Genomic DNA, 24,030 nt, shown 5'->3' with positions numbered 1-24,030 from the left:
CCTGTTTTTCATTGAAAAAAATCAAAAATTTTAACCAGCTCTATAGTTGGCCAAAAGACCAAGACAAGTTTTGTCCATGTTTTTCATCTAAACAATTCAAAAATTAAATTTTGGGGCCAGCTCCAATTTTTCTCTTTTTATAAAATTTAAATAATTAATTTCAATTAAATCAAATGTTTGGGAAGGGAGCACTGAGGGTATAACAGACACATATCACCATTTTATACCTGTATGTGCTATACCCAAGGTCTGGGTATATGGGGTGTCCCGCAGGCATGCAGGCCAAGGGGCAATCTAGCCCACAATGAAGCTCTCCTTTACAGTCAATACGAATGTATTTAAAACCTGACTTCACATTTGCCACAAGTAGTTTGAAATGTCACTGTCTCTTTATATTGAGCCCAATTCTGCCATCCCTACATGCTTTGAGTGGTCCCTTGTTTTGTGAGTAGTTCCATTGATTGGAGTTGGACTAGTTGTAGAGAAGAGTACTATTCAACATGAGTGAGAGAAACTATTACTCCAGGGCAGTAAACCTAAGCACCAGATTTTCAAAAACTCCCACAATCAGGGCCAGATCTGCAATAAAGCTCAGTACGTTGGATGCTGAGGTCTATGGAAAATCTGGCCATAAGTATTACAGTGGGAGCTACTAGGTATTGAGCACTTTTGAAAATCTAGCCCTAACGGCATGATCTACCCCTTTGGTTGGCTATGAGGTGTGATTTCCTGAACTCACTCTCCCCGTCATATGTAACATTATAATGAAGCAGTTTAATATTGGTTCATGTTTATGGGCATATTTGGCTATATTGTCTGTGATGATTCACTGTGGATATATTTCAGACTATCCAACAGGCCCCTAGCCCTTCAACACTAACTTGCCACCAGGTACCGTTAACCCCAGGTAGGGAAATGATTATGAGAATATTAAGTAAAGGCATTGCTAGGGAGCCTGTTCTTTGCTTGGAAGCCAACATTTAGTCATGAGTGAACACTGAATGATTTGAAAGCCAGATTCTGCTGCTCATTTTTTTAAGCTGCTGGGGCCACTCTCAGAAAAATGTATTCCTTGGGGTAATAAAATCTGCCCTTTAATGTTTAGGTTTCATCTTATAAAAACCACAAAGTGAGCCTGTGATTGAGTCAGCAAAAGTTGGGCCTGCTCCTCACTCTTTCCAAAAGCAAGAACACCTGCAGATTTCCTCTCCTACAAAGGAGGCTTTGTAAATTACATCTTAGAAAGGATTTTTCTCAGAGCATCACAGGCAAAAATAGTGCACATAGCAAACTGCTGTAGTTATTACTGCAACTGAAAAATAAAAGGCTCGATTTTGTGTATTTTCTAGGTCACTAACTTTCAACTCTGCGTTGTCTTAAAAACTGACCAGAATGTGAAACTCAAAGGGCCTTCAGCTACTTTTGAAACTTCTCCCTCCAGAGGAATGTGGTCCTTGCCCAGCTTTCAAAGAGATGTCTGGACTGTACTAAGTGGACTAGATATCCCCACGCAGTCAGTCTTTTACACAAGTTTGGCTCAGTATGTGATGGCACAAGACAACAAGGGACTTAGCCCCTAACTACACTATATGAAAGCAGTATTGCCAGTTCCAAGAGTCTCCACTCCCAATTCCTGAGATTGACTTTAAAAATCTTGAGATTTTTAAACATTAATACATTTGGAAAAAACAACAAGGAGTCCAGTGGCACCTTAGAGATGAACAGATTTATTTGGGCATAAGCTTACGTGGGTTTTTTACCCATGAAAGCTTATGTCCAAATAAATCTGTTAGTCTTTAAGTGCCACCAGACTTCTCGTTGTTTTTGTGGATACAGACTAACACGGCTACCCCTCTGATACTTAATACATTTGGGGTTCTTTTTATTTGCCTTCTGGTTTTCTGAGCCTTCTGGATGCACTTGGGTTGCATTTTTTAGCTTCTTTCCACAACCCTGTGAGATAGAAACTTTATTTTTTTTAAATGAAAGCTGATATTCTCACCTAATCACTTGTCTCCTGGAGCTAAGACTTAAAGCAAACATCTAATATTACAAGAGTCATGAGAAAATCATGAGAGCGGCTACACGGTCAAAAGTATGCATCAAAGAATATTGCAGTGCTGAAAATTAATTAATTAGATATGGGTTCAAATCCTGATTTAGATCACAAGCAGAAACAAGCGTTTTGTCTCATCCTACTCTCCGTAAGTCCACACAGCAACACTATCAGCACAGTTGGAACAAGTGTCCGTCTCTGTGCAGAAGAGCCCCACAACAGTAATAATAGGGTCCTGCCATCATGATGGTGATGCACTACTAGCACAGCCATGAAGGAGAAAATCTGCAGAGTGCCTGCCTAAATTAAGCTTGGTTCTTGCCAGTGTTTCACTTTGACAAGTACTAGGTCTGCTTCCAAATTAAAAACTACAAAGGTGTGCACTTCTGCAAACTAGAGAAGTGGGGAAAGGTCTCTGGAAATTCCTGTACTGGAGCCACCTTCTTTGATATGCTCTGTGCTCCTCACAATCCTTCTACTGCCAGGTCACCAAAGCATTTGACTGTGCAGTGCATTCCATGTCTCTTTATAATAAGGTGAGTAGTTCTGACACAAAATGAAGAAGAAAAACCCACAACACTAAGTCGGTGCTGACATAGATCAGCCGAAACTTCTCCAAATGAATTTAGGTGATCAGTGAGCTGCAATGGCATTGCTTCTATTTCTAGTCCTGCCAAAAACTCAGATTAGAGACACTCACTCTCTGAATTGACCCTGAGTATCTAGTGCAAAGAAAAAAGCTGGGTTTTCCCCCTTTCTCACACATGACATTCTCTCCCAGCTAATCCTGCGTCCTGTGCCAATATGACACCGAGTAATAAATGCACAAGAGTGTCTGATGGCAAATCAGCAAATTCATACAGAAAGAGTTACTAAATTCAGTCTGATTAACCAATACAATACATTCTAATGACCAAGTAGTGTGGACCAATATTTACCAGTGCATGCAGTTGAGCTAATCAGAATACAGAACCCTTCTTTGTGCATAGAAGAGATAGTCTGTTATCACACTGCAGCTTGTCTTTCACACCACATGCACCACTTACTACATAACGGAAGCAAAGCTTAGCAATTTTATTCAGCCGCTCTGCCACAAAAACTCAATTTAAAAATGGCATTATTGTAACTTGTGGATATGGATCCCATTAACTAGCTCCTTGTCACTTCCCTGAAGCACCATTTCTTTACTTTAAGTTACAATTTTCGTGGGAGCTTTTTCCCCCCGTATTATCTAGGACTAAACTTTTTATCTGCTTCACTGTACTTTCTCCGTCCCTCTGGCATCTTGAGGCCGAGAGACATGTTGTCAGAAGACCGCTTGCACACAGTACACGCAAGCCTTTGCCTGCTGCAAAAGGGGTCTCCCAGTGTACAAGCTTAAAGCCACATCATTGCTTTCCAAGGCTCTCCACAGGTAATAGATGCTAAATATAGAGCTGGTTTTCAAGCCTGCAGAGGTACTTTCAGCTCAACAACAGATGATTTCAACTCACCTAAATGTGAGCAAGCCTGTCCTCTGCTATCCAGGTATTTATATCATACTCATCTCCGTATCATCATAGAACGTGAGTGTTCCCCTGAAGCACTTGACTGTCTCTCTACTCTTTTGAAATAAGAGCTAGAATATTCACCAATGCCAGGTACTGCACTATTGTTAAAGTTCTTCCAACTTGTCCATTCAAACCCCCCTTTTTATCAGTTCAGCTATTTAAAAACAAATCACTATGAGTTAAAACGTCAGAAGCGGTATCAGTCCTGTAAATTTTCACCTGCAAATATTAACTTGATCATTTTGCAGGTGAGGAAGTGTAACAGAAGAACAGATGTTTATTTCAATATATCCATGTACTTCAGTACAGTAGCAATTGAAAAGGGTACTCTGTGAGGCAAAACCTAGCCCCCATTCAGTCTTTACACTTCACTCTGTCAAGTCCCCACTGGTATAGTGGCCCACAGGCTGCTATCTTGCCTCAGAGCCTGAATCAGTTCCACCAAGGTGATGATTTGCCTCCCCACCACACCTTAAATTGAGAGATCAGCCAGACCCAAGGCTTGGGCTGTGATGTTTAAAATCCTTATCACTTTTCTATGGCCACAGATCTGTCATGGTGCAGTTCTGTTGTGCAGGAAGGATTTATATGAGGTACTTTCATGGGGATACGTTTGTTTGCTTACTATTTATATTTTACTCAGCTCAGTCACAGAGTCCTGCACAGCTGGGTTCAGGTTGGTCACATCAGGATAGGGAAAAGGCAGGGGTGCAGCAGGCAGAATCAGCATTATGTGGATCAATCAGCCATTGCTCACCACAGAATGAGAGCACAGGAGTTATGGTGGCTGCAGCAGCTTTTGGTTTCCTGGGATGAAAATTCCCAACCTGCCTTCTGCTCCCACTGATCTCCTGGCTACTTGGGCTTGACACGAGAGGCAGGATCTAGCCCATAATGGAATAAAAATATAATGGGACAAAAATGATATATGGGGTGATCTGGACTGAACAAAATGACCGTAGCATTTTAAAAGGGTTTGTGTTCACCTAAAAATAATAGGTTAAAATAAGTATTTATTTGCATTAATTAATAATAAATAATAATAATACTTAGTTCTTATCTAGAGATTTTCATCAGTAAACCTCAAAGCGTTTTACCCAGGGAAGTAAATATCATTATCCCCATTTTACATATGGGGAAACAGGCCTGGGGAGGTGAAATGACTTGCCCATGGTGATCAACAGGCCAGTGGAATAATGGTGAAAAGAACCCATGTCTCCTGAGCCCCAGGCCGGCAATCTATACACCAGACCACACTGCCCACTCTTAGAATATTAAGAACGAAAGAATTTTTAAAATAAAATGCATTTAAATTTTAAGCTCCTTGGACATAGGGTCTGTCTCATATAGGTTTATACAGTGCCTAGTACAATGGGGCCCTGATTTTGACTGAGTTCAATAGATGACTTCGTAACATCAATAATATTGACCACTGATGTTATTTGCTTACTATTTATATTTTACTCAGCTCAGTCAGTGAACACTTGGACAGGTCAGTTTCACCTTTCTATTTATAGACCGTCATACACTAGCACAATGCTGTGTGTTTCAGTACTGTTGTGCTTCAGCCCTTATGGGGAATATTTAGACTCCAGATCTTTAAAAAATATCTTTCATTAAAGATAAAACAATAAATTCAGCAAAACTGTTTGATTTGTATAAAAGTTTAGAAGACTTTTAAAGATATTGGGGGGTAGGGGAGAAAGATCAAAACTACTTGATAGAGTCTCTTTAAAAACAAATATAAACATGAGAAGTTATTTTATTCTTTAAAGGGCATATAGTGCATCAACCTTACTTTAAGAACTATTTCAATATCCAACATTACCTGATTCCCAAATCATCAATCTGTTGCACATCCATGCTCTATGTACGTGAAGTCAATCATCCATATTTTATTGTGCCCCATGTTTTTATACAATTTTAATTTTTAAAAATCTGAAATATGTGATTACTAATTTAGGTAAGGAACTGTTAGAATCTTGTGTGATTTTTGATGTTACATACACTTTCTTAAGGAATTTTAAAAGAAATCAAAATAAATTAATAAATGCAAACATATACTACTGTGAATAAAAATCCTTATCCCACAAACATAATTTTTAAAAAATGTTAAAGATCCAAAACTCAGTAACAGACTACATATTATGACTAAGTATACTATATACTAGTTAAGGCCCCAGTCCTGCAAAGCCTTATGGAAGCATTTAACTTCACTCAAGTGAGTAGCCCAGTTACTTTGATGGGATTTCTCAGGTTCTTAAAGTTAAGCAGATGTATAACGGTTTGTAGGATCGAGGTCTGAGAGCTTGTGTACACTGCACTGTAACTGCTGCATGTGGACGTTACAGGCACGAACTAAAAGGTTCTTAGGTTTGACTACATTAATGTGAACTAGGAAAATTTTAGTCCATGCTGATAGTGTCCATACAGGATAGTTACAGTGCAGCTCTTTGGTGCACACTGCTATTTCAAACCCCTGTAGTCTGAACTGTGGGGCAGTACAGACATAGCCTTAGTCTATACACAGCAGTAGCTCCTCCAGAAATCACTGGGAGTGCAGGATCAGGATCAGGCCAAGACAAATTACAAACAAACAATACAGTCTAAAACAAACTCTTTGAAAATAATGCACTTCCTCATTCACATACCATGATCTGAGTGAAAACCCACCTGAGTTCAAGGGCCTGATCCAAAACCCACTGAAGTCAATGGAAAAATTTCCCATTGACTTTATTGAGCTTTGGAATGGGCCTGTAAAGCAGTGTTAGGAAATCAAGCTCCCCATTTTGCTTTAGTTGCTAGTGATGTCCTCAGTGGTCCTAGGGAACACACAGGCTCAAATGTTCTAAACCTGACAGTTAAAATCATTTCAGTTCACATTTAAATAACATTGAGACTAGACCGGAGTAAAAAGCCAAAACCCTGATTCTGAACATTCATGTCCTTTGAAAAAAATATGGGTCCGGATCTTTACCAAAATGTGTTGCTACAGGCCATTTCAGATGAAGACTTACACAAACCAAAACTAGAAAAGGAATTCTAAGAGTGCTGAACTGATTATCTTTTCACATACACCTGTTTTATATGGGTGTTACTCCATTCACGTCAGTGGAGTTACTCCTAACTAACATCAATGCAAGTGACAGCAGAATCACTCTCTCCATCCATATCTGAAGCACAATAGGTTAAGTTCTGAAGATGTCTTGTAGCCAAGTGTGTCACCGTGTGCAGCAATCCATGAGTCACACAAGTGCAGTAATGAACAGGGTCTTGTTCTATTTGTTAGGTTTCCTGAGATTTTATTGGTATGTGTTTATTAAGCGTAATTCTCCATGTGTTTCTTAAGCATAGTTTTCCAATGCTAACAGAGATCTCACAAAGTATTTGTGTTGGAGCCTGACAAATCAACTGGAAAAAGATATTCAAAATCCAAGAGAAAATGGAAAATTATTCAAAGCAGATTATGGGTTGCCACAGCAACATAGCCAATTTACCAACAGCCTTACCATGACACAGCCAAGAAAGCAACTCCAAAGTTGCCAATGTAACTGCCTTTGCAGCTTGACCAAAATATTTAAGAGAAAAGCATCCAAGCTTTGAGTGCCAACAAAAGCAGAAAAGGACCCATAATATTGTGCACTTCTAGAGCACCTTCAAGTTTGGATCTCAAATCTCTTCACAAATATTAATTAATTAGTGCTCTCAACTTCCTGTGAGGGAGATATAATTATGCTTGTTTCAGAGATCAATAAACTGAGTGGCTTACCCAAGGTTATACAGGCACAGTTTAGCTGTCACTTGAAGCCAATGGAAAGAAAGATTCCCATAGTCTTCAATGGGAGCTAGATTGGGTCAAGAGTGAGCGAGCCACAAGGCTGGCAATGGTAGCCTGGAGTCACAAGTCCCATTCCTGCACTCTAAGCATTAGACAGCACTTCCCAGGGGCTTTTGTAACATTCTTGAATGGAGGTTCTAAAGCCATGGGCCTCAAGTGGGTAAGGTGTATGTCTTGGTAAGAAATGAAGGTCAAACATACCCACTACAGAACTGCCATTCACACCAGGCTATCTTCACAGAATCATAGGACTAGAAGGGACCTTGAGAGGTCATCTAGTCCAGTCCCCTGCACTCATGGCAGGACTAATTATTATCTAGACCAGTGGTTCTCAACCAGAGGTACGTGTACCCTTGGAGGTACACAGGAGGTCTTCCAGCGGGTACATCAATTCATCTAGATATTTGCCTAGTTTTACAACAGGCTACATAAAAAGCACTAGTGAAGTCTGTACAAACTAAAATTTCATATAAACAATGACTTGTTTATATTGCTCTCTATATTATATTCTGTAATGTAAGTACAATATTTATATTCCAATTGATTTATTTTATAATTATATGATAAAAATGAGAAAGTAAGCAATTTTTCTGTAACAGCATGCTGTGACACTTCTGAATTTTTATGTCTGATTCTGTAAGCAAGTAGTTTTTAAGTGAGGTGAACCTTGGGGGTATGCAAGACAAATCAGACTCCTGAAAGGGATTCAGTAGTCTGGAAAGGTTGAAAGCCACTGATCTAGACAATCCCTGACAGGTGTTTGTCTAACCTGCTCTTAAAAATCCCCAATGAGGGAGATTCTACAACCTCCCTAGGCAATTTATTCCAGTGCTTAACCACTCTATTTTTCCTAACGTCCAACAATAAACTGCCCTTGCTGTATTTTAAGCCCATTGCTTCTTGTCCTATCATCAGCGGTTAAAGAGAACCATTTATCTCCCTCTTCCTTGTAACAACCTTTTATGTACTTGAAAACTTTTATCATGTCTTCTCTTCTCAGACTAAACAAACCCAATTTTTTCCATCTTCCCTCATAGGTCATGTTTTCTAGACCTTTAATCGTTTTTGTTCCTCTTCTCTGGGCTTTCTCCAATTTGTCTACATCTTTCCTGAAATGTGGCGCCCAGAACGGGGCACAATGCTCCAGTTCAGGCTATATCAGCGTGGAGCAGAGAGGAAGAATTACTTTTCATGTCTTGCTTGCAACACTTCCTCTGAGAGCATGCGCACAGTGTTCCCCTTTCATCAGGGAGCAGAACATTTTCTTACGGGAGGGAAGTATGGGGGGGGGGGGCATGTGCGTCTCATACTGCCCAATGGAACAGATCCTGAGAGTGGGGAAACTGGCACTCCCACCCCCACCCGGACAGATTCTGCCAAAGGGAATCTTTCTACAGCGGGTCAGTGTTGCAAACAGGTGTCTGAATGATTCTGAATCCTCTCCCCTCAGCAAGTATTGGGTGAATACACACCCAGGCACTAAGCCTGTCTTCCCTATTCCCAGAACTCCCGCAACTTGCATGCTCATTGGGAGGTCTGAGTGGCAAGGAATTCAGAACTGCATGCCTCAGGCAGTCCAGTGCCAACCAGTTTGGGGAGAAATGTAATTTCCTGTAGAGTGAACATTTCTGAGTAGATATTGAAAAAAAACTGGCCTCACCTAATGCCTATTACTTTACTGAGTTTCTTGTAGAAAAGAAAAAAAAAATCTATTTTTCTTTCTTAATCCCAAATGCTAATTAACTGAATAAAAGAGGTTTGAATTCCACACACACACACACACAGTCACAACGGTGTTTAAAATACCCTTCCACTATATTGTGCATGAAAAGACAACATCTGAGCATAAATATTGCTCTTTGCAAATCAAATAACTCTTTGAAAACACTTCGCTGTAATTAATTGATATATTTTGGCACCCCACCGCACCAGAAAAAAAAAAGAAAAAGAAAGAAAAAGTGGACAAACAGCCTGAATCCTGACAAAGACCATAGAAAGGCTGGCTGGGGGAAGTCTTTTCTTCTTGTACATCCTGTACTTATTCTGTCTGCACTCACCCTCGGTCCTGAAAACAATGGACCAATTTCCGTGGCAAAGCACACATAGGGAGACTTTATAGAGGGAGTATTTGTGTTCCAAACCTCTTCTTCAAAATGTTAGCGCAAAAGGGCTTGGCAATTAGGCATGGCCAAAACAAAGCAAAAAAACCAAACCAACCAACAGTATGTTCTAATGATCTTTTAAGAACTGAGACCAAAAACTGGGGCCCTATTTGCAAAGCTTACTCACTTACATAATTGGAGTAAAATTCGAGGATTAGGTCCTTGGTCATCAGTGAAAGTCCCATTTTGTAGGTTGTTATGCAGAACTATTAGGCTGTTAGAGAGAACCTGCAAGTTGCAACTGCAGTAATCACACTAAAGAACTATTACACAGACAGTTATATTACCTTGTCACTGAGTCTGTTTTGCAGTTCTACCCAGGCTTTTCTTTACATTAAGATAGTTAGAAAGAGAAAGCTCCAGGTTTTAATCAGCCTAATGCAACTGGCGGTTAGGAGGGTCACATAAAAACAAAAGTGAGTAAAGGATTCTTTTGGCCAACTTTTAAATTAAAGGAAGGGGAGATGAGTTTTGAAATGAGAATGAAGTGAGCCCTGTGGGGACATGTTTGGGACGCAAAGCTCAACACTTATGCAACGCCTCAATGCACCAAGAACAGGGAAGGACAACTACTGCCAGGGTGCAATGCCGACCTGATTTACTACAGCTTCTGCTTCAAGTGGTCGTCAGAGCAAGTTCAGGCACGGTTCATCATTATTATTTCATCAATTAAATGCACTATGCTCAGCTGGCATCCAGTGAAGTAGGCTGTCACAGATGCATCCAAATCCAGGTCAAAGGGGGTCTTTGTTCTTCCAAAAAAAAAAAAAATATATATATATCCACTGTGGAACGAGATGCTTCATGCTAATCAAAACAGAAATGATGGAAAAACAAAACCTTAAGATCTAGTGAAGTTGACCAAGGGGAAAAGAAAGCCTCTTTTTGTCTCTCTTGTTATTCACTGGAAGCACTGGAAGTGCTTTATCTTCTTGGGTTCAAAGAAAGTTCCATTAGGCAGAAATGCAAGGCTTGGCAATGCTTCAGCAAAATGCCCTTGCTGAAGAAGGAAAGGAAGGAGTCCTAGGCACTGAGTTATTTTTGCTTACCCCCCCCCCCCCACACACACAAATATTTCTTTCTGAACGCAACAAACACAAGGGCGAGTGAAGCTTCTCAGCCTCTGGAATGCACTCGAGATTTCACGTGATCTCAATGCCGCTGCTACAGACGGTTTTGATGTTCAAGTGCAGATACAGGTCTAGTGACCTCAAAAGACCCAAAACACAAAGAGTGTTCTTAGGGTCTTAAGCAGCCATCTGCAACTCTCCTTTATGAGCCACGTCACTACAACTGAAAGGAGACTGTTGTGTTGCTGTTACTTTTGAAACATACCTTTCCTTTACTCCTGAATCTATTTTCATATAATCTCATGAACAGATAAGCGAGTGGTCAGCTCTACTGGACTTTGAAATATAGTAGCTTTGCAGCTGTTTAATGTTAGTTTACTGTCCACTCAGGAGGACTGATGGTGATTATCTGAATCATCCAATAGACTGTGCAGTTTTTGAAGGAGTTATTGCAGATTTCTGTAAACTAAATGTTTATAGATTTTGAACCAAATCATGGATATTTTCATTTGTTTCAAGTTATTATATCTGTGGCTTTATACTACATTGATTGTAAGGCTAGGTGAAAAATATTTTTTCTTTTAATTGGTTATCTGCTGACAAATAACCACTATTAATCATGGCTCTCCATCTGAGAGTTGAGGATTTCTCTCCTCTCTCCTTCAGAAATTTAAATCAGAAGTCATTTCAGAAGGGGGGAGGAGCAATTCTCATGCATTAGCCAATGAACAAAGATTTGAAAGACACAGGGGAGCCAGCAGGCATTTTTAAACTAAAAATCTATCCCACACCACTGATAGGACAGTGTTAGATCACGAGAAGTGGTTTCATCTGGAGTGCTATAAAAGAAAGACAGGTCAAAGAGGCCCCATTCTGCACTGTGAAGGATTATCAGTATTAGCTGCTTGAAAATAAATATCAATACAGAAAATCACAATAAATCAATAATTGGTCCAAGCCTAATTGCCAGCCATTCTCCACTCATACCACTGCCAATATCATTAATAAAAAGCATAACAGGTCTGATCCTTCTCTCATTTAAATCAATAGCTAACCTCCCAAGCAGATCAGGCTGCAGGTCATAACAAGATGGTATGATGATTCTTCCACTCTTTTTCTTTTACACAAACTCCTAGTCAAAGATGGCATTAACTGCGGAGCTTTGCTTCTGCTATTTACAAAGCCACTATAGAGCCAAATATGGCAGAAGAGGTTGGACAAGACTTTTTCCAGCAGTCTTTGTTCTGTATATCTGTCTATCCATCCATCATAATTCAGTTAGTTTTAAAGCACCCATCCCAGGAGTATTTAATACCAAGAGAGAGAGACCACTTGCACTATAGGGTAAAGTGGTGGTGCGATACCTGGCAAACAGCCTGAATGTCGTTATGGGTTTTTGTAACATGTAGGGAAAGCTCACAGGAAATGAAAGCTGGCTGGTTAGCTTTCCTAAAGGGAATTCTAATTCGAGATAATTCCAAATGTGTACTATTTATCCATTAGATCTCCAATATGACAGGAGAAGATGTATTTGCATTTCTGCTTAAACAAATGGCATATACCCAGCAGACCTTAACAGTTTTTACAGATTTATCTCTGGTGTTGTCATGTAAATACATCTCCAGGCACGTTTAAAAACTTCTCCTGCTATTTCTTACTGTATGAGCCCAGTAAACACGCTTGCAAGTGTAAGCACCTGAGTGCTGCCTAAAGTAGCAGCTAGAGCAGCAAATCTCACAGAGCTCAGTGACTTATCAGGGTGATTTGGGGTGATTTTGTTTCTGGGTGCCAGCTTGACACACCTTAAAGGAGCCTGATTTTCAGAAAGTGCTAAGCACCCACCCTCTGAAAATCAGGCCCCTTAGAGGCATCTCAAGTTGGGCACCCAAAAATGGAGGAACCCCAAATCACTTTTGGAGATCTTGACCAGCATCTCCTTGCAGTTGTTCCTCACTGAAGTGCCCAATACTCCACTGAGGAAAATGCTTCAAAGAGCTCCAGCATGAAGAGGCAGCAGCTGAACACGGCAGCAAAGCACTTAAAATAAGACACAGAAATAGGTGTCTTTGCCATGCTCTCCAAAATACAAAAGCAATTAGACTATATTATGAACCACTTGCTAAGTGCACGCTGGACCAAGTTTTTAGAGTCAAAATATGAAACCCTGCAAAAAAGGGGATTGATAAGGGAAGCACTTATGCAAACGTGCAAATGGGTGTCTATAAAACTTCAGTAGAAAGAATTAAAATGTCCTGGAAGTCCAGACTACAAAAAAGAGCTTCAGCGAATGCAAGTGAGGGGAAGGGGGGCGGGGGCTGTTTTTGAAGGACATCCAATGGCATCTGTTCATCCAGCAGATCTTGATAACAAATTGAGGTGGCTCTTCTCCACTCATTTGACAGTACAAAAAAGTGCCCAGTCTTTCACTGACCAATTTTACTTTCACTGTGGTGTTGCTCTCTAGGGACTCTCTTTACAGAATCTAGTATGATCACACAAATTGTATTTTCAGAGTTGGGTGCACTTGGAGGAAAAGATAGGGATTGGGGCTGATGCTTTTGCTATTCCACTGGCGTGACTGTCCTCTTAGAATTCAAACAAGAACAGAAGGACAAAGCATGCTGTGCCCTAGTATCACTGAGCCGGCTCTTACTGCTCCTTTTACAGCTGGCACTGCTCAAAGAAGCTGGCTGCAGCACAGCAGCTTCACTTCTATTAGCAAATACAAGCTATATAAAAACTGTATCTGTTAGAACCTGATTATCCTGTATAGCAGGGGTCGGCAAACTATGGCATGTGTGCCAGAGACAGCATGCAAGCCGATTTTTAAATGGCACGCTGCTGCCTGCCGGGTCCCGGCTGCCTTCCCCACTCAGCCCACTGCCCAACGGGACCCCAGCAGGCAGCAGCATGCCATTAAAAATCCTGCCTGCCCCGGCCCGCTCTTCCCCCCCCGCCCCGGGGGCAAGGTGAAGAAGCTTGGTCCTGCCGGCTGCTGCTGCAGGGCAGGCAAGGTCCCCCTCCCCCGCCTCTTCCCCCAGAGTGCTGGGTTCTGCCCCTCCTCCTCCTCCTCTCCCTTCCTGTCGCCCATCAGCTGATGGCCCTTGCCTGGGAGGGGGAGAAGGGAGCTCTCGCTGGGGAGGAGGCAGAGAAGAGGTGGGGACGGGGGTGGAATCAGGGCAAATCCCCTCCAGCCCCCTGCTGTGAGCCGCTCTGGGCAGGGGGCTGGGAGCAACCCAGGACCCTAGCCCACACCCCCAGCCCTCTGCCCTGACCCCTGCACCCCCCTCACACACACCCAGCCCTCTGCCCCTGCACCCCCCACACACCCCTGCCTCCAGCACTGACCTCTGCACCCCCCTCACACACCTCCAGCCTCCTGCCCTGACCCCTGCACCCCCCTACGACCCCAGCCCTGACTCCAGCACCCCCCACACATGCCCCCAGCCCTCTGCCCTGACTCCTGCACCCTCTTCACACACCCCCAGCCCCCCCACACCCTATGCCCTGACTCTTGCACCACCCACATTCCCACCCCCACCCTGAGCACCAAACGGGAGCTCCTGCACCCCCACCCCTCATTCCCACCTGCACCCCTCACACCAAATGGGAGCTTCCCAGGTAAGAACTCCACACCCAAACCTCCTGTCCCAACCCTGAGTCCCCTCCCTCATTCTAGCTCCAAGCCAGACCCTACACCCCAACCCCCAGCCTGCTCCTTCACCCCCAGCCCTGTGCTCAGTGCACTCCCACCCTCAGCTCAGTGCAGAGAGAAAGGAAGAGAATGGCTAGAACCAGGGAGAAGGTAGGTACCCACTGTATGTGGGCAGGGCCGGGACCCCAGACCGGCAGCGGGCTGAGCGGGGTCGGCAGCCGCGACCCTGGCTGGCAGGAGCTGGAAGACAGAACCCCAAACTGGCAGTGGGCTGAGTGGCAGCGGGCTGAGCCGCTCAGCCCACTGCTGGTCTGGGGTCCCAGCCACTGGCCTCGCTCAGCCCCCTGCCAGTCTGGGGTTCTGGCTGCCAGCCCCTTGCCATCCCGGGTCCTGGCCACAGGCCCCGCTCAGTCCGCTGCCGGCCTAGGTGAATGGAACCCCAGGCTGGCAGCGGGCTGAGCGGGCTGGCGGCGTAAGATCAGCATTTTAATTTAATTTTAAATGAAGCTTCTTAAACATTTTGAAAACCTTGTTTACATATGACAATAGTTTAGTTATATAATATATAGACTTATAGAGAGAGACCTTCTAAAAATGTTAAAAAGCATTACTGGCACGTGAAACCTTAAATTAAAGTGAATAAATGAAGACTTGGCACACCACTTCTGAAAGGTTCCCGACCCCTGCTGTATAGGGACCGATTTATTTTAATAAAACAGGACCTAAATAAAAAAGGATTCATGAAATTAAAACTTTCCTCTTTTCTACACCAAAGCATCGCTGCTACCTTAAAGTGTGTCAAGCTCTACAGGAAATTTAGACCACCACATTTATTAGCCTCAAGGCTGAGCAAGACTGGCTGAGCAAGACTGGCTTCTCTTTCAGAATGTTACGTACACAAACGGAGAGGGATAGTTTATGAGAAAACAGTAGGAGTGCAAGCAGGAATGCACAACTCAATAATGACACAAGGGCTCCTGTCACTTTAACAAGCTCCTACTATAGTGCTATTATCATTCAAAGCTCCTTATCACCCCAAGTGCAAATATTATGACTAGCTGAACATCTACAGTAATCACTGCTGTAACTGTGTACGTATATTTGTGTTTAATATTGAGGGCTGTTGCTGTCACCAAGCTATAAAAACCAAACTAGCATTAACATCAGTACTGTGGATTTGCATAACGCTGACAAGGATAAAGACTGGCACATTGCTTGATGTGCACTACGCAGGCAGCTTCTTGTTGCAGTGCATAACAAATGTCTGACCAAACGAAGGCCAAGATCAGAGGGTTTCTCTGCAGATGCCAACTTGTAAGCGGATCAAATGGAAAGTGGGGCTTAACAAACAAGTGCTGTTCAAAGTTGAGAAGGGTTGGTACACAGAGATACAAAAGGGGCTTGCTGTAGCCTAAATGTCAATAATCTGGGTAGAAACCAGGTCAAAGGCCTGACAAATTGCTGGTGCTCCACCTCCCAGGTGGATACTTGAAATTGGGTAGTGTTACAGTTTTCAAACTATGGGCCTCAATCCAGAATAGGTCCATAAAAGACTTCCTGGAGGGGCTGAGGTTCCATACATTGCCTAGATTTTTGCAGACACAGGTACAGTAGGCCAGGAGATAGGTTTTGAAAAAAGGATCTAACAAATGGATCGCTGGCTACAGAGTGAGAGTTCCTGAATCTGTAGAATGGAGACAATACTTCCATACCTCATGGTGAAAATAAATTCACTGATGCTTGCAAAGTGCTCAGATATTAAAGCAAAGGAGACTACATAAATACTTAGGAAAATAAATATATAGGCTCACTGATTTCAGTATCTCTGAGGATCTGGGCCAGAGTGCCCCTGTAACTACTGGCTAACCGCTACATTTCATAAAAACAGCACAAAGCTATCTTATACATGCACAAGACTAGTGATTTTGTATCACTGTCCTAGCACTAATGCTCTAGAGACTTTGGGTCAAATTTATCTGAGGAAAAGCTGATTGCTTACACCAGGGGTGAATTTGACCCTGGTCATTAACTAGGCTATGGTCACAAGTGAGATGGGTTTTGTGGTTTCAATTTCTTTCGGAACTAAGAAAGCAGACTGCTCTGTGAATTAGTTCATAGTAGGATTACAGAAAGATATATCCACAGAGAAATCACAGACTGTGATTGCCTGCGCAACACCTGCTGCATGAATAGCAGGGTGCTATGACACATTTTGAGGGTCTCACTCACCAGAAGGAAATGTATGCACAGTAAAAGCAGGAAACTTACATAAGAAAGTAGAGAGATTACATACTGCACCAAAAGCCAGCTAAAAAGAAAATTAGCCTCATATGGCAGAATTTTACATTGTGGTTTTGCTGTGCTGTTAATCTCTTGCTTTTCACTGGGACTAAGTTCATTGCTTGGAAAAAAATCTATGCAAAGTTGAGAGCCCTCAGCATTGGTGCTAATTATTTTTTTTTAAGTGAAGTTAAATCGTAAATCAGATTTTGCAAATTGCTATTCAGATCATTTTCGCTCCTACCAAACAAACTGAATGATTCATAAACAATGGCACGAATCAAATTCTGAAAGGCCTAATACATTTGTTATCATGTTATCAAGTTATCCAGTTATCAAGGAAATGTACAATACCTTGTACATTTCCTTGATAACTGGGAAGCAGCATAAGTGAGGACAGGAAGCTTTGAGATGAAAGTTTAAGAAGCATAGGAGGAAACTGAAGCCAACAATGCCTTGTGTTACCACGCTGTGCTTTGTCAAAACTGAGCCAGCAGATTTGCTGTGCTAGAGATGGAGAGGGGCTTTTAAAAGTTCCCAGCCCCAAACTAACAAGATCTCAGCAAGAAAGTTCTCTGGTGCAAGGTACAAATACTATGCACAGTTGCATATTACATGCATGTTTAATATATTCAAGTCTTTTGTGCATGCATCTGTGAGTGTTCGGCGGTAAGATGTAATTGCATCATCTACAGTGACTTCGGCTATATTATCCGAACCAAATGATACTGGCATTGGAAAAAAGCTACTTGGGCTGTGTTCCTCATCCATGCACTGCAACAAATTATGCAGCCAACAGTTAGCTTTACCATTTCTAAATTCTCTTTTTGCATACAGACAGATAGATATAGACTGTGTGTAGGCATCTCTCCGGTTTTTGATACAGCTGGACACAGGCATCATATTGCATCCGGTTCCATCAGGTTGTGTGTCTTCACCCGACTCACTATCGCCCAATGTGGCCTGACAAAGCAAGATGGGTGTCAAGTCACATCAGAAATTGGAAGGGGAAGAAACTGAAAGAAATTTTTAAATAACAGGCATCATTCCACTCCTACTGGCATAACACTTTAAATCAGAATTCCCTGAATGTGACAGTAACTGAAATTTAACAAACCAGGTATTCTACACTGAACATCAATAAATATGTTTTAATATACACATTAGTCAGGATTAGAGCTAATAAGACAGTTGTTATTTAGTCAATAATTACCCAGTGATTTTTAAAAATACATTTACTGTAGTTGATCAGCTGTATAAAATATTGTAAGAACTGTAACACTGTAGTTAGGGACACTGATGGAACATTGTGAACTTCAAAACTAATATTTCTGTCAAATTATTTTAACTACTCAAGCTACCAGGAATACGTCAGCTTACTAAAACTGAAGCAAATCAGTAAAAGAAAACCATTTCCTAATTTTTTAGGTTTGCTTCATTTGTGCATTTGAATGCAATTTGTGTCAAGTCAGTTTCAGTGTTTTGTTGATGGTCAGTTGCACTTTCCATCTCATGCACTACCAGTCTGGTGTTGCTCTGCTCACTCCTCTCCCCTGCTGAAAAGACACTTATAAACATCAGCAAGGAAGCAGCAAAAGAACCCTTATTTGTAAATCCTTAAATTTGTAATAAATCAGGATATATTTTTAAAGAGAGTTCTTTTAGATATTTTTTATTTTTTAAATGAGTCGGTTTCAGAGAATTCAAGTTAACAGTGACCCATTAAACTTCAGATTTGTATAAAGACAGATCCAAGGTACAAAATTCAGATTCAGGTCCTGATTTTTGAAAACACTGCCTGCGATGGAAGGGTATTTAAACTGGGTGCTCTTACATGGCCTAATAAGGGAGAAAAGGACCTAATTATGCAGTTTGGTTTTGATTTTAAAACTCCATCATTATCACTAGCATTCTCATATGCTTAGATTAGGGGGTTTGATCCAGCCAATTATAACAGGCCCCTAATATAAAATTTGGATCAATGTGTGAATCTAAATTATGAAAAACCCACACATAATTTTCAGTAGTTAGGACACTGGGTTGCTGTGCGAGTCCATCTCCAATTTTGTAATTCTTCTTTATTAACATAAAATCATTTTCTTAAATCTGAATAAAATACATATTTTATTTATAGGCTTGGATGTATTACTTTTTTAAAATAAGTAAATGTAAACAGATTTCACCATACACACAGAGACCAATAAAAAACTATTCCCATCAATAATAATTGACATTTAGAGATAGGCAAAGTAAAAAAAATTCTGCTTGAGAACTTATTAGAGTTTGATTTAAGGATATGTACTTCATGATGTTGACAATTTGTATTTTATTGGTTATAAAGCTTTTTTTGAATCTTCACATCTACTGCAATTAAATAATTGTCCAATTCCACTGCCATAATATCTTGCAACTGAAAATTTTAAATTGATTAAAAAAAACCACAATTCTTAAAACCATAATTTTTCACAAAATTTAAATAGATAATCAATTGAAATGATTAAAAATAAACATTGATTCATCTGTCTAAATTTCACAAAAATAAAAATCAAATTCTGCCAAGCCTATGTATCTGGGAGCATTCAATGAAACATTTGCCAGAACTGATAGCTACAAATTTATGATGCCAGCAAGTACGTCATTCTAACCACTTCTTAAAATCATTATCAAATAGTTCACCCCATCTACAGCATACATCTTGGGACAGCCAGTTTCATAACTTATAACTGTACGCTGCCAAAAACAGACAGACATAAGGCCTAGCTATACATACACACTGTTGCTCTGTTAGGATCTGTTAGCTTCTGCAATGGAATACAGAGAGGCCCATTAAAGCTGCTCCTAAACTATTTAAAAGGATATTACCCAATTTCTAGTTACTACTTTTGCAGCACTAGATCTGCGTAAGTATAATTACTTCAATGGAGTCTCTTCTGTTGATTTTATAAATAGATATTGCACAGATTGTACAGAGTTGTCTAGCAGCTAGAACTAACTCAGGACTGCACGAGTTCTATTCCCAGTTCTGTCACTAATTTCCTGTCTAGTCTTGGACATGTCGCTTAAACTGTCTCTGCCTTAGTTTGTCCATCTACGAAACGGTGATCAATATAATCTCTCACAGTAGCTCCATGTGGGGAATATAAGGCTTTATTAAAATGTGATTAACTGCTTTGAGATCCATGGAAAAAAGCAGCTCCCAGTTGAGCGTGGTGAGAGGCAGATATTATAGGAGTGAGCACCCACAGAAGAGTTCTGCTCAGCCCTTCAGTTAACCAGTCTTTTTCCTGCTTCCTCGCCTTCTCTTTCTTCTGTTCTTCTCAATTTTATTTCATTTCATTTTCTATATAATTGTCTCAACCAGTGAATCCCCCCCCGTACAAGAACAGAGCTGACACTGCTGCTGGAGCTCAGCTGTGAGCTTTGGGCTCAATCCTGCAATGTACTGAGTACTCCTGCTAAGTGCTGAAAGCTCCCTGCTCCCACTGAAGTCAGGGAGAGTTGAGGGCAGGATCAAGCCTTTAGAGAATTAACTCCATAAACAATTTTGTCCTAACATTTCTTAATGGCACAGGTTACCTGACCCTTTTCTATGCTCTATAACGTTACCCTGTTTCTACACTTCAGCCTGACAACTTACCTGTAGAATTCTACAAGGTAGAAGTCATTCAGATGATCCTAGGTTTGTCACACGACAGATGCTTCTTCAATATCCTGTTATCTTAGCTGCTAAAAGGGATAAGTGTAGGGTGAACAGATAGCAAGTGTGAAAAATTGGGACGCAGGAGGGAGGTAATAGGCATCTATATAAGGCAAAGCCCCAAATATTGGGACTGTCCCTATAAAATCAGGACATCTGGTCTCCCTAGATAAGTGATACATCAGACAGAAGATTCTATAATCAAAAACATAGTTCTTCACTGTCTTGCTGAAATGCTTGAAGGGTGTTGTAGATCTAAACTACTTCACCTGAATATGGTGCATAAGTTATTTTTCCTAATTAGTATTTGATATGCATAACTTTGCATGGCTGGAAATGTGCACACATTTCTAAAAGAACTGATAGGCATGATGTGACTGGTCATGCAAACTGATATGATATTAGCAACCAGACATTTCGTATGCAGCTAGTTGTTCTATGAATAGCTAAAGATTTATTGTGGGCAGTTTCAGATATGCAACCTCTCGGTTTTTTGTTGCACATTCCTTAAATACAAGCTATTTGCATAGCTATTGAATGATCCCTTTTTGCTATGACTTACTGTGTCTACACAATGTAGGGAGGTATTCTGTAAAGTACATAAACCCTGATGTCAAATGACAAGTAAAATATATGTATGATAACGTAAGATATAAGTGTAGGAGAAACCCCAAACATGCTTGGCATGTATAAATAAATGCTTTCAGTTTATCTGCCCTCAAACAGCTCACAGACAGCACATAGGTCTATATAAATAGAGATCATAATTCAGTTTATTCTGGGTGACTGATAATAGGATTATTGCTCATACACCCAAAGCAAGACATCCAAAATCATATCATTTAATTTCTAAGGAACAGAATGGTAGAGTTTAATGTTTATCATTGTGAGGTGGAGCCAGAACACTTCATTCTAAAGCTCCTAGAAATTAGAGAATACGGTTGTGTTACAGGAAATGTATTCAGGGCTTGATACAGCAACTGTTTATCCAAAGGACACCAAATATGAAAAGGGATTCTCTTTGGAATAGAAAAGGAGTACTTGTGGCACCTTAGAGACTAACCAATTTATTTGAGCATAAGCTTTCGTGAGCTACAGCTCACTTCATTGGATGCATACTATGGAAAGTGTAGAAGATCTTTTTATACACACAAAGCATGAAAAAATACCTCCCCCCACCCCACTCTCCTGCTGGTAATAGATTATCTAAAGTGATCACTCTCCTTACAATGCGTATGATAATCAAGGTGCGCCATTTCCAGCACAAATCCAGGGTTTAACAAGAATGTCTGAGGAGGGGCGGGGTGGGGGGGTTGGAAAAAAAAAAGGGGAAATAGGTCACCTTGCATAATGACTTAGCCACTCCCAGTCTCCATTCAAGCCTAAGTTGATTGTATCCAATTTGCAAATGAATTCCAATTCAACAGTCTCTCGCTGGAGTCTGGTTTTGAAGTTTTTTTGTTGTAATATCGCAACTTTCATGTCTGTAATCGCGTGACCAGAGAGATTGAAGTGTTCTCCGACTGGTTTATGAATGTTATAATTCTTGACATCTGATTTGTGTCCATTTATTCTTTTACATAGAGACTGTCCAGTTTGACCAATGTTCATGGCAGAGGGGCATTGCTGGCACATGATGGCATATATCACATTGGTGGATGTGCAGGTGAATGAGCCTCTGATAGTGTGGCTGATGTTATTAGGCCCTGTGATGGTGCCCCGAATAGATATGTGGGCACAGTTGGCAACGGGCTTTGTTGCAAGGATAGTTCCTGGGTTAGTGGTTCTGTTGTGTGGTATGTGGTTGCTGGTGAGTATTTGCTTCAGGTTGGGGGGCTGTCTGTAGGCAAGGACTGGCCTGTCTCCCAAGATTTGTGAGAGTGTTGGGTCATCCTTCAGGATAGGTTGTAGATCCTTAATAATGCGTTGGAGGGTTTTTAGTTGGGGGCTGAAGGTGACGGCTAGTGGCGTTCTATTATTTTCTTTGTTAGACCTCTCCTGTAGTAGGTGACTTTTGGGAACTCTTCTGGCTCTATCAATCTGTTTCTTCACTTCCGCAGGTGGGTATTGTAGTTGTAAGAATGCTTGATAGAGATCTTGTAGGTGTTTGTCTCTGTCTGAGGGGTTGGAGCAAATGCAGTTGTATTGCAGAGCTTGGCTGTAGACAATGGATCGTGTGGTGTGGTCAGACGTTCTTGTTAAACCCTGGATTTGTGCTGGAAATGGCCCACCTTGATTATCATACACATTGTAAGGAGAGTGATCACTTTAGATAAGCTATTACCAGCAGGAGAGTGGGGTGGGGGGAGGTATTTTTTCATGCTTTGTGTGTATAAAAAGATCTTCTACACTTTCCACAGTATGCATCCGATGAAGTGAGCTGTAGCTCATGAAACCTTATGCTTGAATAAATTGGTTAGTCTCTAAGGTGCCACAAGTACTCCTTTTCTTTTTGCGAATACAGACTAACACGGCTGTTACTCTGAAACCTGCCATTATGCAAGGCACTGCATTTAGCCGTATGGAGTGGAAATCTACCAACTGCATGAAAAAACTTGTACAGATACAGACAGACATCATCTTCCTTTCCAAATGCAAACAGATGGACATCATACCAAAAGGACTGAAGGTAAAAAATCCATTACAATCTACATATCACACCGACTATGCTGACAGCTTGTGCCACACGCTCTCAAAGAAACTGAGGAACCACCTGATCAACATCCTCTACAGCAAACAGGGAAAGATAAAGAATGAGCTCTCAAAAATGGATACTCTCATAAAAAACCAACCTTCCACACAAACTTTCTCATGGCTGGACTTTACTTAAACTAGACAAGCCATTTACAACACACGCTTTGCTTCTCTACAAAAGAAAAAGGACACTAAACTTTCTAAACTACTACATGCCACAAGGGGCCACAGCAATGGTTCCCTTAACCCACCCAGCAATATTCTTAACCTATCCAACTATACTCTTAGCCCAGCAGAAGCAGCTGTCCTATCTCGGGGCCTCTCCTTCTGCCCCTCCACCCCCACGAACATGATACAGTTCTGTGGTGACCTAGAATCCTATTTTTGACGTCTCCGACTCAAGGTATATTTCCAACACACCTCTGAACAACATACTAATCCACAGAGACCTCCCTACCTACACTACAAAAAGAAGGATTCTAGGTGGATTCCTCCTGAAGGTCGAGACAGCAGACTGGACTTCTACATAGAGTGCTTCCACCGACGTGCACGGGCTGAAATTGTGAAAAAGCAGCATCACTTGCCCAACAACCTCAGCCGTGCAGAACACAATGCCATCCACAGCCTCAGAAACAACTCTGACATCATAATCAAAAAGGCTGACAAAGGAGGTGCTGTTGTCATCATGAATAGGTCGGAATATGAACAAGAGGCTGCTCGGCAGTTCTCCAACACCACTTTCTACAAGCCATTACCCTCTGATCCCACTGAAAGTTACCAAAAGAAACTACAGCATTTGCTCAAGAAGCTCCCTGAAAAAGCACAAGATCAAATCCGCACAGACACACCCCTGGAACCCTGACCTGGGATATTCTATCTACTACCCAAGATCCATAAACCTGGAAATCCTGGGCGCCCCATCATCTCAGGCATTGGCACCCTGACAGGAGGATTGTCTGGCTATGTAGACTCCCTCCTCAGGCCCTAAGCTACCAGCACTCCCAGCTACCTTCGAGACACCACTGACT

The 24,030-nt window shown here is 41.5% G+C and overlaps 1 protein-coding gene across 13 annotated transcripts in view; it reads right to left on the bottom strand.

Moving 5' to 3' along the window:
• Positions 1-24,030, bottom strand: part of PHF21B (PHD finger protein 21B) — a 205,982-nt gene that overhangs the window by 141,968 nt on the left and 39,984 nt on the right. The window contains exon 1 of one of the 13 annotated variants that reach the window (XM_077825664.1): positions 17,421-17,532. The exons of the other annotated variants lie outside the window; for them this stretch is intronic. Within the exon in view, the coding sequence (XP_077681790.1) occupies positions 17,421-17,477 (57 nt within the window). The 5' untranslated portion in view covers positions 17,478-17,532. Of the gene's footprint in view, positions 1-17,420; positions 17,533-24,030 lie in introns of those variants that run through there. 13 annotated transcript variants of the gene reach the window in all.

Source organism: Eretmochelys imbricata, chromosome 1 (genome assembly GCF_965152235.1).
Source record: "Eretmochelys imbricata isolate rEreImb1 chromosome 1, rEreImb1.hap1, whole genome shotgun sequence".
NCBI classification, from domain to species: Eukaryota; Metazoa; Chordata; order Testudines; family Cheloniidae; genus Eretmochelys; species Eretmochelys imbricata.
This window is presented reverse-complemented; position numbering and strand designations above follow the sequence as displayed.